This window comes from Rhinolophus sinicus, chromosome 1 (assembly GCF_057876585.1).
Source record: "Rhinolophus sinicus isolate RSI-liver-muscle chromosome 1, RSI-T2T, whole genome shotgun sequence".
Lineage (NCBI taxonomy): Eukaryota > Metazoa > Chordata > Mammalia > Chiroptera > Rhinolophidae > Rhinolophus > Rhinolophus sinicus.
The window spans coordinates 47,284,684-47,301,821 of NC_142501.1; the positions used below are offsets into that span (position 1 = coordinate 47,284,684).

Below are 17,138 nucleotides of genomic sequence, written 5' to 3' on the forward strand. Positions count from 1 at the left end.
AACATAACCTCATTTCATTCCATACAAAATTATTCTGCAGAAAAATATGACCTACCAAGGATATAGCCAAAGGAAGTGGTGGTCTTCTGTTGCAATATAAAGGATTTGAGCTGATATTCTTTAAAGAAAAAAATTGTCAGTAAAGACTTTAAAGGGAGACCACGGACTCCATCTTCTCTAGAGGCTTAAAAAGAAAATACCTTTCAAATGTGTGGGATGGCTTAGATTTGACATCACATTTGGTGACAAAGAATCAGTTCAAAGGTCATTCTGACCCAAGGGATTCAAGTCCAGTCTGTCCTCATGCAAACAAGTCATTAGCAAACTGCATCCCTCTGCTCCACAGCTATCCAGTCCCTGCTTTGGTGGTCACCAACCTTATGCTTGACATTACCTTAACTGCCAATTAACATGTCAATTGTAGAGAATTATTTCTTCCAACTACTGAAACTTTTGCTTCTCAATAGTGTTCTGCAGTTCTTTAATCTTGTTTTTCTAGCATTACCAGAAAGAGGGCAATATTTTGTGGTACAATCAACATCTGCCTTATTAACAATGCCCTGTTCCATTGTTCTATCCAAACATGGATTCCATTCTGAATTTCAGAAACAGCGGTATAAAATAACAGATAACAGAGAAATTAGAGCTCTTTGGTTTAATTCATGGCCAAAATCAAAAGAGAAGTGACAATTCAGAGAGAGGAAGGAAGAAGCTGAGAGGGTCGTAGTGTAGAACACTTACTTTTAGGAACAGAGTGTCCCTTAGACTTCTGGTGAGTTGCCCAGAGCCTCTTCAGTTTCAATCCAAATGACAATGCTTCTCTGAGTCCTCCTCAAGTAATCCACTAAAAACTGGATCTACAAGAGCTCAGATGTACTGGTAAAAAATGTCAGGGGCCCCCATGGGGGCCTCAAGCCTCTTTTAAACTAGGCCCACTTCTCTGTCCTGGGCCAACTCCCCTGTGCACTATATTCCTTCTTCTTCCAGATGCCAGGTATTCGGCCTGTTTCTTCTCTTCTGAGCTGCCACCACCTACTCTATTTCTCAGGGTTCCTCTAACCCCAAGACTGGCTGTGGAGTAGGACACCAGCTTCCCCCCTTCCTTGCTGTCCCTGCAAATAAACATATAAGCTCTTCTAGTTTCAGTATTTTTCTAATGGCTACAAGAAAATAGAGGGAACAACAAAAAGCAACAATATTGTACCAGAGATTAAGATTATAATACTTGTCTCCACTTTAAAGTTCCTGCCTCCAAAAACCAAATTTTCTGAAAATTGCTTATTGAGCATTTTAAAAAGTACAAAGTACTAACATAGATATACAAATATAATCTAAACCAAATCCAACCTTATATAGACATAAAGATATACAGATATTCTACTTTTCAAAATACTTTAATCACGGGTCCAAAAATAGTTACCACATTCATGTTAGCAAATAGGTGCTTTTTTTTTAGAGTATTCTATTACAGTCCCTTGAATTTTGTAGATGTTTGAAAGTTCTCTTTTTAAAGGATACCATGAAAAATGCTCAATATATTTTATCCAATATAAATGGGAATTAATGTACAAAATAACGTATTAAGATTTACAAAAAGACAGGTATGTCAAAAGCAGCTGGCTTCACTAAACAATTCTTAAAATTTTAAAATACTACCAACCATTTCTGTCTCTACATTTAAAAATTTTAATGGAATGCTCTAAATGGTGTTTAAAAATCTGGATATCTCATTTTTAGAAATCTAACTTCTGAATATATAAATCAGTATATAAATATTGTTGAGGCCTTTTTTAAAACAACAGTATTATATCCCATTAGTATACTTATACTCTTGTGATAATTTAGTTTCTAACAGACTTTGTAATATCAAAATATGTGTTATCTAAATACTAGTCTATGAATTACAGGATTATAACGAATTAATTTAAAGCCTACCTTCCTATAAAGGTGAAGGACGTCTATAACTAAGTGCTGGCATATGAAGAATGTCACTGACCGAATTTCCTGGATGATTTTCTTTATCCACTTAATTCACTTAAGTGGTTTTTTAAAAGACTGAGTTATTATACTGTAAGCTTACACTAAAGACTGAAAATAGGCAGAGATCATTTAATCTCATTTGTATAGTCTAATAGATTACCATTTGACCAAACTAAAGATATTCAGACACTTTCAGTAAAAATACGTCCCTGTGACTGGACTCACCACCAACTTTTATAAAATATTAGAGAATTGTAAAAAAAAAAAAAAAACACTAAACAAAACCTTGATATGACCCGTTCAAACGTCTATATAAAAAAGGGAAGTTAAATCCATTGTGTATTCTATAATCAGATACTTTTCTTTTTGAGGAACGTAATTAAATTACATCTTTTGCTCCTAAAGAGGATTTCATGGTTTTTCTTTGATTCCAACACACTAACACAACAATGCAGCCAACATTATTATATCCGGAATGGAGGGGAGGAGGATGGCATTACACCCAGCGATACGAATTAAATCGCAGCAGCTAATGCCCTCCTTAAATAATTTATTCTCTCTTGGCAGCAAAAAACGTTACAGCTTCTTCAATTACTCCTCACCGCAAACCATCGCTTCGGTCGCGATCAATCTGACCCAATTCCTATCGCGGCCACCACCTCAGTCTCGCCTCCTCCCGCCGGGTCTGCAAGTGTCACGGGAGGCGGCGGCAGCCGCAGGGGCGTCCTCTGCGCTGCGACCCGGCTGGCCAGAAGCACGCGAGGCAGGCCCGGGACTCACCGGGTGGAGGTGCCCTTCCGCACATCGCACATCATGCACTTGAAGGCCTCGGCGCTGTTCCGGAAGGTGCAGACGCTACAGTCCCAGTAACCCTCATCCGAGGACGGCTTCGGCTGCCGCTTCGGCCTGCAGAACACAACCCGGACACGACGTCGCGCGGGGTTACCAGCAGGCCGCGCCCAGCGCCCGGGCCCCGCGGTCGCCCGCACCCCGACCCCCGACCCAATTCCGCTACCCCCCTCCCCGTGGGCCCCGGACACGCCGCGCTTCGGCTCGGAGGGGGAGGGGAATAAAGAAGGGAGAAGGCGCGAGCGCGGCCGCAATCGTCGCGGCCGCGGCCGCTGTGACACCGGGACTGCTGCTCCGGCCGCCGCCATCTCGGCTCCATTGTGGGGCGGCCGGCGCCGGCCCTTCACGCGGCAGCGCTCGCGCAGCAGCGGCGCCGCCCCCGTTCTCGCCCTGCTGCCCGGGCGGCGAACCAGGCGGCCGCCTGAAGCCCGACGCGAGGGCCCTGCCGCCTGCACAGTCCGGGCCCGAGGGCCCGGGCGCTGTTACCTGGTGGGGCTCTTCTTGTCTCCCATGGCTTGGCTACAAATGCACGCCGAGAGTCGCCGCCGCGGCCGCTCTGTTTGTCAATAAGGAGGATAATAAGCCGGGCGGAAGCGGGCGGGGGAGGTGGGAGGGGGCGGGGAAGGCCGCACCGCCGAGCTCCGGAGCCGCCGCCGGATCCCACGCAGCCTCCAGCTGTCGGGGAAACTCCTGCCTGGGCGCACGTGACCCGCGCCGGCCAACCAGCGGTCGCGCCGGAGACTTCAAACGCGGCCAGCGCGGCCCAGCACCCGCCGCGAGTTAGCGGGCGGGCGGCGTGGGGGTGCAGCTGCAGCCTCCGGCGCCTCAGCCGCCACCTCCCCACCCGGTTTTCCCCGCCTCCTCTCCGCAACCCCGGCTGACGGGTGCTGCCACGCGCTCCGGGCTCCTCTGTCTGTCCCTCCGGCTGGCGGAGGATGCTCAGTCATCCCGCGGGAAGCCTAGTCCAACGTGGGGCCGGCGTTCGGAGGTCAGCCCAGCTCCGGACGAGAGTGCCCGGCTGCGGTCTCCAGGTAGAACCGCTTTCCCAGCCTCGGCCGCCCTTGGCTATTCAGCCTCAGCCCGGATACCTGGGGGAGTCGGGAATCAACATTGAGCGCCACTGCTAAGTGCCTTAAAATACTATCTGGTTTTATGCACGAAAATGCTTTACCAAATAAAGATTGCCTTTAATTTAGAAGAAACGAAACCGAGGCTCAAGAGAGGTTGGGTGACTTCCTCTATTACATAATTAGAAGATAACAAAGCCAGGAATCTAACCCTGGTTTTAATGTCAAATGCGCTGCTTTGGCTTCCCAGGCATCTGCAGTAGCTGCTTGGGGGGGAAATTTTTTTTTAAAGTATTCATAAGCCCTTTTTTAAAATAACGTATTTACATGTGCCCTGAACGCTGTCTGTTGACTAGGAACAGATTACCTTCCTTCCAGATCTCAATTATCTCAACATACTGGATGCCCTCACTTTGTACATACGAACAAGGACCATCTGACTGGTCTCCGAAGCTCAAGCCGGATCTCCCCAGTCTAGTCAGTGCTGGTAATGCCACCATCCTGATCAAAAGTTTGCTAAAGCTCTCAGACTCCTTAGCCTGGCATTCAAGGACTTTCACACTTTCTCCCTACCGGTTATGGTAAGGGCCTTATCCCATTCCCCATCAGAAAAGCTGCCTCCAGGCAAAGACTGCAGATGAAATTCATTCATTACCTTCCAAACCCTTCCTTCACACACATAGCTTACTTCCGTGTAAAATACTTTCCTTTTCTCTTTGTACTGTTTCTACTCTTCTTTCCAGATTCACAGAAAGACCGAATTCTTGTAAAATAATAATCTTACAGCTAAACAATTCTTAACGAACTACAAAGGAAATAGCATAGTCAGAAATCCTGGGTTCTCAGCCTACTTTCCCTGTTCTTTTGCGGATGGACCTTGGAAATTGTGCTTAATTTCTGTAATTCTTAACTTCTTTATCTGCAAAAGGACATCTATATTTATGAGGTTGTGTGATTAACAATAAAGTAACTAACATTTTTAGCACTTTATGCCAGGCACTTTGTAAATCTCTTTACACAAATTTTTGTAAACACTCAAAGTACTATGCAAATGTGCTCATCAACTAGACTATCCCTTCATTTGAAAGACAAAGAACTTAGAGCCCTGGTTAAATGGTTTTCTTTAATGAACAGGCCAGGATTAGAACTCAGATATCCTATTAGTCTTTCACCAACTCAAACTTTCCAATTAACTACCGTGTTTCCCCGAAAATAAAACCTAGCCAGACCTACAGCTCTAATGCATCTTTGGGAGCAAAAATTAATATAAGACCCGGTCTTGTTTTAATATAATATAAGACTGGGTATAATGTAATATATTACCAGGTGTCATATAATAAAAATAATGTAATATCATATAATAATATAATGTAATACCGGGTCTTACATTAATTTTTACTCCAGAAGAAGCATTAGAGCTGATGGTGCGCCTAGGTCTTATTTTCAGGGAAACACGTTGTATCACCCAAATTTGCAACAGTCTCTGAACTCACTGCACCCTCTGTACTTCTTGTAAGTGTCACTTGTGGAGACTCAACCCTCAATTCAGAAGCCCAGAAACCATGAGGAATATGGTTGAGGAAAGTATACAAGAGAAGGAGATCTAAGGCCTAGTCTTTAATCTCTCAGTAATGCAATGGGTAGGCTTAAGTAAGTCACTTCCTTTTTTCCATCTATAAAATAAAGGAGTGAAAACTGTTATCTCAGCTAAGGTCCCTTTTAAGCCTAAGGCATCTGATGTTTTTAAATTTCTCAACTGGATGGATCATCAAGGAGACTAACAACTTGGGAAAGTGATGACAGCAATTGTTACACCAATCATATTTTAAAAGATTGATTTTTTTGGGGGGGTGTTTTGTTTAGTTGGTTGGTGTTTTGTTTTTGCATAATGAAGACACTTTACTGATTTTGTTGATTATAAAATCTGTATGTTACCATTGTTTAGTTTCTAGGGAGCCAAAACAAAATACCACAAACTGAATGGCCTAAACAACAGAAATTTATTTTCTTACGATTCTGGCAGCTAGACATCCTAGGAGTAAGGTTATCCACAGGATTGGTTTCTTCTGAGGCCTTTCTCCTTGACTTGTAGTTGTCTGCTTTCTCTCTGTACCTTTACATGGTCTTCCCTCTGTGTTTATGTGTTAATCTCTACTTACAAGGACACCAATCATACTGGATTAGGGCCTACCCTAATGACCTCATTTTATTTTAATTACTTAGCTTGCCGTGTGTAATGAACACTTTTTGGTGGAAATTGGTGAGGGGAAAAATAAGGATACGCATTATACATGGGTAGTAGTAATTCCGTAGTTATATAAATGTTTTAATTCTTTATGCTTCTGAGTTAAAAGTGTAACTCTAGGGGCAGGCCCGGGGCTCAGGCGATTGGAGCTCAGTGCTCCTAACTCCGAAGGCTGCTGGTTCGATTCCCACATGGGCCAGTGGGCTCCCAACCACAAGGTTGCCAGTTCAATTCCCGCATGGGATGGTGCGCTGCGCCCCCTGCAACTAGCAACAGCAACGGCAATTGGACCTGGAGCTGAACTGTGCCCTCCACAACTAAGACTGAAAGGACAACAACTTGAAGCTGAACGGCACCCTCCACAACTAAGATTTAAAGGACAGCAACTTGACTTGGAAAAAAGGCCTGGAAGTACTCACTGTTCCCCAATGAAAGTCCTATTCTCCTTCCCCAATAAAATCTTTAAAAAAAAAAAAAAAGTGTAACTCTAGAAATCAATAACGATATCCATATGCAAAATAAAAACCTGGAATACGGTAATTGGTTTGGTTGAACTTATAAATTTGCAATGACGAAGAGTGCTTGGTCTTCTATGATGAGTAAATATCATAAATTTGTTACCGGTACATAAAATTTCTTGTACCTTGTATCTGTTCTTATGTTTTGTAATTATTTGTTACATAAAATTTCTTGTACCATAATATATTTAAAAATAAATGCTAAAATTCCTTTATAATACAAAAAACCTACCTAAATGTAAACAAATAAAAATCTGAATTAAAAAAATAAAATGAAAGATTTTTTTCCCTGAAAGTGTGGGCCTAAAATGTGGGTGTGCATTATACATGGGAGTGCATTATACACGGCAAAATATGGTACCTCTTTGAAGACTCTATCTCCAAATACAGTCACATTCTGAGGTACTAGAGATTAGAAATTTAACATGAATTTTTTAAGGGATATAATTCAGCCCATAACACAAGTTTAAGATTTCAGCAAATATTTTTTTAAATTAACATATCCAGCACATTCTTGTAGCATTACTAGTACAGGTTCACAATCCTCATCTGAAACATTTAAACCTGGATACATTTCAGAAGTTAAGACATTTTGGGATTTTCAAAGGGCAGTAGGTATAAATACTGCATAATTACCTAACTCTCTAAGTGGCTTCTGAAGTAGTATCCCATAATCAAATGCATTAATATTTCTTCAAAACATATAAATATTCATAGTATATGGAAAAATAAAGTCTAAATCACCTCACATCAGTTTTACTCAGCTTTTGCTGCTAATGATTACAGGTCAGATAAAATATGAAAATGCTTCCATTTGCAGTGCTTTTTGGATTATAGGATTATGGGAAAAGGATTGCTCATATGTGAGAATTTGAGGGCAAATTATGAAAATACTAAGATTTAAAACATCCACACTCTCAGACACAGCAATTCCACTTTGGGGAATATATCCTAAGGATATGACCTAAAGTGCATAAAAAGCTTTTGCACAGAAACATTCATTGCAGTTAATAAACACTGAAAATAATCTGAATGCCCATCAGAAAAAGAAGAATTAAATGAATTATGATCTAACCAAAGGACTGGATTTTAAGGAGTCATTAAAAACGACGTTGATGATCTGAATAGACAATTTTTTCAAAGAAAACATACTGATGATCAACAGGTACATGAATAGATGCTCAACCTCAATAATCATCAAGGAAATGCAAATTAAAACAATGAGATAACACCTCACACCCGTTAGAATGACAATTACGAAAAGAAAAAAACCAGAAATATCAAGTGTTGGTGAGAATGTAGAGAAAAGTGAACCTTCATGCACCGTTGATAGGAATGTACATTGATGCAGCTACCATGGAAAAGAGTATGGAGGTTACTCAAAAACTTAAAAATAGAACTACCACATGTTCCAGTAATTCCACTTCTGGGTATTAATCTGAAGAAAACAAAAAGACTAATTCAAAAAGATATATGCATCCCCATGTTCATTGAAGCATTGTTTACAATAGCCAACATATGAAGCAACCTACGTGTTCATCAATGGATGAATGAGTAAAGAAAAAAATAGATAGATAGATAGATTAATAGATATACAAGGTGTGAGCACAAAACAGGGTTCATGCTGCTACCAAGTGCGATCCAATGGAAGGCAGGGGTCTTCCATGGGAGAAGCGGCATGTTGAACCTTATCAACAGTTTGTGACATGTTTCAACTTGTTTGGTGCAGTCAGGTGTAAGCTACGGTTGAGAGAAGGTGTGTTTTAAACTATGCCGTAAATCATCCTCCATCATTACCATTCAATACATACAAGTACCAAATCATTATGCTAAATATCTCAAACTAATATAACATTGTTATGTCAATTATACCGCAATAAAAATTAAATAAAATAACACTGACTCAAATAAATAAATGTAGGGTAAGCATTGTTTGTTGCATTGTGTATCATCTTTTTTATATTCTCTTTTGCTTTCTTGTGCAAATTAAAAAAATGATGTTGATGAAGAATTTGTAACAAGAGACAATGCTTATGTTGTAATATTAAGTGGGAAATGCAGGATATAAAATTGAATATACAATAAAGTCTAAACTACATAAAAAGCATAGAAAAAAGACCAGAAAGAAATACACTAAAATATCAATGGTGGTTTGTCAGTCTCTCAATTTCGCTTCAGCACAGTAAACCTTTTTCTACAGTCAGCTCCTGGCCTTTTGTTCCTTCTACTCTCCAACTCTCTTTCCCTATACCCTCCCCCTTTCTTTTTCTATTTCATCCCGTGGTCTTGACAAACGGACCAACAATCAAGGCTCCATTCCTCCTGTATTTCTTCTTTACACCAAACCAGCCCAGCACTGGCTTCTGGATAGCCTCCCTTTTCTACACATAGGCTCTCATCCACCTTCCCCAAATCCAGACAGGAGTGTGGTGGGGACAAAAGATGCATTAATGAGAGACGACCTTGAACAGAGAGTTGAAAGATGTCTCAAGTCTTTGATCCACACCGCTGAAGAAGGGCCACTGACCCACTAGTGCTGGTATCTCTGACCAGGTCTTATGAAGCTGGTGCTTCAAATGTTGGGAAAACTGCAAACTGTGTTCACCAAAGAAAGGAACTGCTACTGCCAGAGTGATACACAGAAGAGCCGAAAGTGGACTGGAAGACAGCAAAAAGGTAACAAGAAGCTGATAGAAAGGAAGCAAGTCCTTTCTTCCTCCTCCTGCCTTACAGTCTCCTCCTGGCACCCCCTATTGGCAGAGCCAGCTGGAGCCAGCTAACAAAGCTGAAATGTGGTCCAAGAGTATATAAGCCGAGTACTAGCTCCAGCATCACAAAGTGAGTATAGAACAGCAGGTCGGTTTGGGGCTGATGACCCGCTATTCTATACTCACTTCAGTCATTGGAGACAATGACTGAATAGCCGCCACAAGGACCGCTTTGATACTCAGCATCCACACAAACCGTTCTACACGTATTTGAGCATCTATAAAATAAGATGACATCTATCTCTCCTTTATTTGGTTACATGCAACTATCTTATGTACAAAGACGTCCTCACACTCCCCTGAAAGAGAGGAGGCACAAAACCCCAGCACTCATATCCATTTCTGGGAGTCAATCACACCATCCACCTCTGTGTTATTTTAGTTACTCCTTAAATCATATCATAGTCTTACTGATTTTCTGTTACTCAAAGACTAAATTTTAAAGTTAACCTCTAACAAAACTTGCATTAATAAGAGGAGGAAGAGAAATAAGAAAATAGTTCATATTTACGAAATACAAGCACACACATACACAACAAACAGTAGAGAAAACATATGTAGCTGGTACAATCCTCATTCTTGCAGCTGGTCATGAAGCCATAGTTGATGTTTAAAACTTGTTTCTGCTCATCATTCTACATTCTAGGTTTACTTTTTCTTCAGTTAAGCACTTAGCTAGTCTAAGTTTTTACCTACTGAGGTGACCCAAACCTTCATTCCTGAATGCTCAGTCATCCTGCCTTGATTGGTTGTTGAAATTTCCATTAACTTTTGGTATTGGATATTGGAATACAAAGAGGTGCTCTCAAGACTATCCTGGGTTGAAGACATAGTCCTTCCTACACTCAGTGTATCTGCAACCCAATTTTCCCTCTGTAATCAGGATCAATCTCCCCGTCTAATAAAGCAACTCCCTTATTTATCTGTTGGTTCATTGGTACGAGGAACACTAAATGTACAAATGGCAGTTTCATTTTCCAATTCAGTAGAAGAACTACTGTTGTGGTTCCTACCCTGGATTTTCAAGATCTTCAGATCAGTAGAGTTTGACGTTATGGTATGAAAAGCAAAAATTCTGCAAGCAGATTTTTAGGTATAATATCGAGAAGAAACATTCCCACCTCCAGCTCTTAATTCCTATATTTATGCTGGCTATGGAAAAGACAGCATCACATATTGGTCTCTGATTCAAAGTATATGTTGCATTGGGTAAGATAGCACCATTTTTTCAGGATATTGTCTTCAAACTGACTGAGTCTTGAGTAAGCCATCCCACTATTCTATTAGGCCAGATGCTTCTGGATGACGGAGTATATAGAGTGTGACCAGTGAATTTCATGGCATGGGCCCATTGCTGCATTTCTTTTGCTGTGAAATGAGTTCCTTCATCAGAAGCAATGTTGTGCAGAATATAATGAAAATGGATAAGGCATCCTATGAGTCCATGAATGGTGGTGGTAGCAGAAGCATTATAGGCAAGGAAAGCAAATCCATACCAAAATATGTGTCTATCCCAGTAAAAAGATCTCTGTCCCTTTCCATGAGGGAAGTGGTCCAATATAATCAACAAACAAGTGCCTAGCTTGTTCCTTCAAGGAAAGGTGAGAACTAGGAGACCCAGTGTTGGCCTGTGGTCTTGGCTAGTTAGTCACTCAGGAGTCATAGCGTAGCAGGCTACAAGGTCAGCTTTGGTAAGGAGATGATATTGCTGAGCCCATGTAGAGCCTCCATTTCAGAGAACACGGCCACTCTGCACATAGGTCCATTGAGAAAGCAATAGGTTAGCTGGAAAAATGGCTAATGGACTGTCATTTTGTCCACTTGATAATTGAAAGCCTCCTCTTCAGATGATGCCTTTCAGTGAGTATTTATATAGAACACGAATATCTTCACACTGCCCATTCTGAGAGGTCCATCCACATACCTCTTTCTCCAGACCTTGTTTTATCAATCTTCAAACTTGTTCTCTCTGAGTCCCTGACCATCCAGCCTAAATGTGAGTAAATGCCCATGAATCATTTCTGATCATGTTTCGGTCCAGACAAAGTAGACAATCACGTGTGTGGCTCCAAACTGCTCGCTAGGAAACTTTCCCCCCACTAATGACCGTTAGAGCCACCTCTCGTTAGGACAGGAATAACGCAACTATCCACTTCTCCTTGGTGCCAGTATATTATGCAGAACCATTTGTAAAACAGTCCTGGGTTTTTCCTTCTCAATCAACCAATTGTAAGACACTCTTTATAGGTCCACCGATGCAGACCAAGGGAGAGGACTCTTCATGTAGTAAACTCCACAGTTGTAAAGATTTCATTCCCAATCATATATTAAGCAATTTTATAAACTTCCAGTACAAAACAGAAATGCTGTAGCTACACTTGAACACCTAGTAAAGTCAAATGTATTTTAAGCATTTTTATACCAATGTTTGACTCAGAGAAACCTACTGTAACATACCTAAAAAAAATTTAAGGACCCAAAGTCTTTCTGCCAAGAGCACAAACACTGCTGTAATGTCATATTTCTCAGTAGTGAAAATATTTCCCTGAGACATAATCATGGAAACACATGTTTAAGGAGAAATTTCAATCTGTTGTCACATGTATCTTCATAGGAAAATAACTGAACTAGCATCAGTTTTTGCAGTAATATAAATATAACTTTAGCAAATCCTTGTAGGACTTCTTGCACCAAACACATTGCATTTAAATAATACATTTCATTAGTATATTATATTCTAGAAGAAAATACATCTCATTTAAGTAATATACTTAAGTAACATGTTTTACATGCTATTTATAACTTGACATTTCTCAGATTAAATATATTTTTAAATTTTCATATGAATAAATTTTGGCAACAAGCAAAACAAAACTGTTTGCTTACCCAGTGGTTAAGGGCATTATCACTATCCAGATTGCCTGCATTTAAATTCTGCTCTGAATCTTATTAGCTTTGGCAAATTACTTAACCTGTACCTCAGCTTTCACATCTATGAAATGGGGCTAATATAGTACTTATGGTATTATTATGAGGATTAAAAAGTTAATATATGCGAAGTCCTTAGAAATAATGCTTAGCACTTATAAGTAATATTGAAGACCTAGTTGTGTTTTCTGAGGTAGCTCAACAGAATTGCTAGAGCAGGACTGACATTTTTCTAATCTCAGCTCTACAGGTTACTACCTGAATAACATTGGATGAGTTATTTAACCTTTTCTGTACCTCAGTTTCCTCATCTGTAAAATGGGAATGATAATAATACGTGCCTCATAGAATTATTTTGAGCTGATACACATAAAGTACTATGGCTTACATAGTAAGCTCTATATAAGTATTTGCTTTTATCAGCAGCCCTTTCTTGCCCTGAATGCCAGTGAGGCTTGAAAATCCTAACAGCTTACTGGATTTGTAGGTGGCCTGTCCTCCCTGGATCCCACTGAATACTCCTGGGGCAACCAGGCCAACCACCAGGATTCCTTCTGCCCAGGGTTCCCTGCGGCCTTCCAGGCAACTAGAAGTTTACATATAATTATAACGATTTCTACTTTAGATTAAAACAACAAGGAGAGAGGTATAGTATCAGCTGAAAGTTGTAATATATATTGAGTTGGCTCTGGTTCTACTCTGGAACTATTTTTTATCTATGCACTTTTTGCGTCTAAATATTTACCAAAGTATTTATCACTTAGCTCCTCTGGTCTTCAATTTTCTCACTCGTAAAATGAAAGGATTGTACGCAAAATCTCTCGTATCACTTCCAGGTGAAAAATTCTAAAACTCTAGCATCCTATCCACGTGATAGATGGTGTTTGGTGTGGTGTGGTCTGAGAGAGGGATGGAATCCTAGTTGCTATTTTAATCAAGTCCACAGCTCAAATACCACTCACCGTTGGTGGTAGCTGCCTAAACTGTAGGTTTCTATAAATCCTATAATTTTTTGTTATTTTAGAGAAAAAGGACAAAAATAAATTGGAATGTTTATAATGATATGTATTGCTAAGACCAACTTGCTATAAAACTGTTGAACTACTTTGAAATAACAGAACTTTATAGGTTTGAAAGTTTTTAAAATCCTTATAAACTCAAGGATAATTTTTAAAAAATTTTTATTTATTTAGTTTTTATTTATTTATTTACATTTTTAATTAAAGTTTATTGAGGTGACAATTGTTAATAAAGTTACATAGATTTCAGGTGTACAATTCTGTATTACATCATCTATATCATATTGTGTGTTCACCCAGAATTAGTTCCCTTTCCATCACCATATATTAGACCCCATTTACCCTCTTCTAGAGCCCCCCCTTACCCTCTGGTAACCCATAAACTATTGTCTATGTCTATGAGTTTTTGCGTCTTCATTTGTTTGTCTTGTACTTTTGTTGTTTTCAGTTTTATATACCACATGTCAGTGCAATCATATGGCTCTCTACTTTTTCTGTTTGACTTATTTCGCTTAGCATTATGATCTCAAGATCCATCCATGTTGTCACAAATGGTACTATTTCATCTTTTCTTACCGCCAAATCCAAGCATAGATTTTAAGTTTAAATGAGGAATATGTAAAAGTTCTTCACACAGTTAATACATTTTACAAATGTAAGATGTGATCATTTTTTAAAATTTATTGCAGTGACATTGGTTAGTAAAATTAAATAGGTTTCAAGTATACAGTTCTATAATACATCATCTATATATCAGTCACATTGTGTATTTACCCCCTAGTCAGTTCTCCTTCCTCACCATATATTTGACACTCCTCCTTTACCCTCTCCTACCATCCCCCATATCTCTTACCCTCTGGTAACCACTAGACTGTTGTCTGTGTCTACGAGTTTTGTTTTTTTGTTTGTCTTGTTCATTTGTTGTTTTCAGTTTTATGTCCCACATATGAGTGAAATCATATGGTTTTCAACTTTTTCTCTCTGATTTTTATTTCACTTAGCATGATAATCTCAACATCCATCCGTGTTGTCACAAATGGCAGTATTTCATCTTCTCTTGTGGCTGAGTAATAGTCCATTGTATATATGTTCCACATCTTCTTTATTCAATCGTCTATTGAAGGACACTTTGGTTGTCTCCATGTTTTGGCCACTGTGAATAATGCTTCAATGTACATTGGGGTACATATATCTTTACTGATAAATGCTTTCAGATTTTGGAGGTAGGTACCCAGAAGAAGGATTGCTGGGTTGTTTAACAGTCTAATTTTAACTTATTTTAACCAAAGAGTTTTATAATAATGGAGATGGAAACTCTGGCTATTTAGCAAGCCTATAGAAGTCATAGATTCTAAACTTACCTCAAAGCATTTCTATGTGATAAGATGTTCAAGTTAGATTTCATGTATATGAAGTCATGCCAGTTGCTAGGAGGATAAGCAGCCTTACTCTGATGGTTTTGAGTTTCCACATTTGCTTTCAGCTCCTCTGCCAGAGGCACATACTCCTCCCATCCTGCACTGCCCAAACCCAGATAAAGTTCTCTGATGTTTTTAATATCAAGGCATTTTTTTCCCACTGCCTTTTTACTTTTATCAGATAGTGGAATGACTAATCTGTAGGCAAAATTTGTTCATCTATTATTATGGCTCTTAGTGGTTCATCTATTATTATGGCATATAGAGGTTAATTCTATAACATGTTTTAAAATTCAGCTTGGGTTTGTCTTTATAGTAACATAGTTATCCATTTACCAATGCATATTTGAAAGACAATTTGTGCTGCAAAATAGTGCAAAACCACATTATCATGCATGGCATAATGTTTACAACATTAGTTCATCTCTTCACATACTCTGCAGCATCATTCTGATATGTTTTTCAATATATGTTTCTTAATCATATATTCAGTTTTGATAGTCACCTCAATAGATCTCCAGGATTAACTAGACCTTTCATATCACGTAAGTGATTTTTTTCAATTTATATTTCAATGTAATACGATAAAATTCACTTTTGTATGAGTTTTGACTAATGCATAGAGTCACGTAACCACCCCAGCAGTTAAGATGTAGAACAGTTCCATCATCCAAAAAAGTTCCCTCATGCAGCCCCTTTTCAGTTAACCCTACCCTAACCCCTAACTCCTGGCAGCTACTGATCTGTTCTCCACTCTAGGGCTGCCTTTTCCAGAATGTCATATAAATGGAATCATACAAATGGATATGTGTAGCCTTTTGAGTTGGGCTTCTTTCACTTAGAATAATGCATTTGAGATTCATTAATGCTGTTGCTTATATCAAATGTTTATTCCTTTTTATTGTTGAGTATAATTTTATTAAATGTATGTATTTCATTATATATGTATATATATACATACATATATACACATATATACACATACACACACACACACACACACACACACACACACACACACATATGTATATCCCAGCTTGTTTATCCATTCTCCAGTATAAGGACGTAAGAGTTGTTTCCAAGCTTCGGTAATTATGAATAAAGCTACATAAACAATTATATGCAGGGTTTGTGTGAATATAAGTTTTCGTTTTTCTTGGGTAAATATTTAGGACTAGAATTGTCAGGTCACATGGTATTTTATGTTGAACTTTATAAGAAACTGCCAAACTTCTCCCAAAGCCTCTGTACCATTTTGCATTCCTGTGTATGAAAGTTCTAGGTGCTCCAAAAACTCATCAGCACTTGGTATTGTTAGCCTTTTAAAATTATTATTATTATAGCCATTCTCGTGAGTACGTATCAGCATCTCATTGTGGTTTCAATTTGCATTTCCTTTATGACAAGCAATGTGAGCATTTTTTTCCATGGGCTTATTAGCCATTTATATATCTTCTTTTATAAAGTGTCTGTTCAAAACTTTTACTCAATTAAAAAATCTCGGTTTTCTTCTTACTAAAGTTTTTAAAATTATAGTAAAATATATGTAATATTTAACTTTTTAACCATGTGTAAATATATAGTTCAGTGGTATTAAATGCATTCAGTATGTTGTGTATTTGCCCTTTTGTGACTTACTTCACTGAGCGTATTGTCTTCAAGTTCATCCAAGTTGTGGCATGTCAGAATTTCCTTCCTTTTTAAGGCTGAATAATATTCCAGAGTGTGTGTGTGTGTGTGTGTGTGTGTGTGTGTGTGAGTGTGTATTACATTTTGTTTATCCATTCACCGATCAATGAACACTTGGATTGCTTCCTCCTTTCAGCTATTGTGAATAAAGCTCCTATGAATATGAATGTGGGAGTATCCGTTCAAGTCCCTGCTGTCAATTACTTTAGATATATCCCCAGAAGTGGAATTGCTGGATCATGGTAATTCTGTTTAATTTTTTGAGGAACCACCATATTACTGAGTTAAAGCCTTCAAAGAATGATTTACCTATTTAACATTGCTTTCTATACATCATTACCAGATTTATGCGGAATATTTAGAAAAGAAAATGGACTTTAAATATTAATGCACAATAGTGTGGCTAGTGGGGTGAGTCAGGAAGAATCTACTAAGAGGAAATATACTTCAATGAAGAATCTCTAACATCTCTTTTTCCTTACGCTACTACTAGAGCCGCAGTATGTTTATAGCATTGTTATTTGCTTTCTAACATTTTAATATCAGAGGTATATTCAGAATCTGGATTTAAATTATTTTTATTTTATTTGTTTGCAAAAACAAAAAATCTGACATTCCAAATTTTTAGCTCTGGAAACAGCTTTTCTACCGGTATTT

At 38.9% G+C, this 17,138-nt stretch overlaps 1 protein-coding gene across 6 annotated transcripts in view; it reads right to left on the reverse strand.

The window, feature by feature from the left end:
* The window catches only part of YAF2 (YY1 associated factor 2), a 69,773-nt gene extending 65,884 nt beyond the window's left edge, over positions 1–3,889 (reverse strand). For 3 of the 6 annotated variants that reach the window (XR_012494009.2, XR_012494008.2, XR_016021444.1), the window contains exons 1-3: positions 3,316–3,889; positions 2,761–2,886; positions 742–1,112 (exon numbers count right to left, since the gene is read on the reverse strand). Coding sequence is in view for 3 of the 6 variants with exons in the window: in XM_074325828.2 (XP_074181929.1) it covers positions 2,761–2,886; positions 3,316–3,341 (152 nt within the window). In the remaining 3 variants the exon portion in view is untranslated. The remainder of the gene's footprint in view (positions 1–741; positions 1,113–2,760; positions 2,887–3,315) is intronic. The other 3 variants (XM_074325829.2, XM_074325828.2, XM_074325830.2) reach the window with 3 other exon arrangements.
* Positions 3,890–17,138: the final 13,249 nt, after the last annotated feature.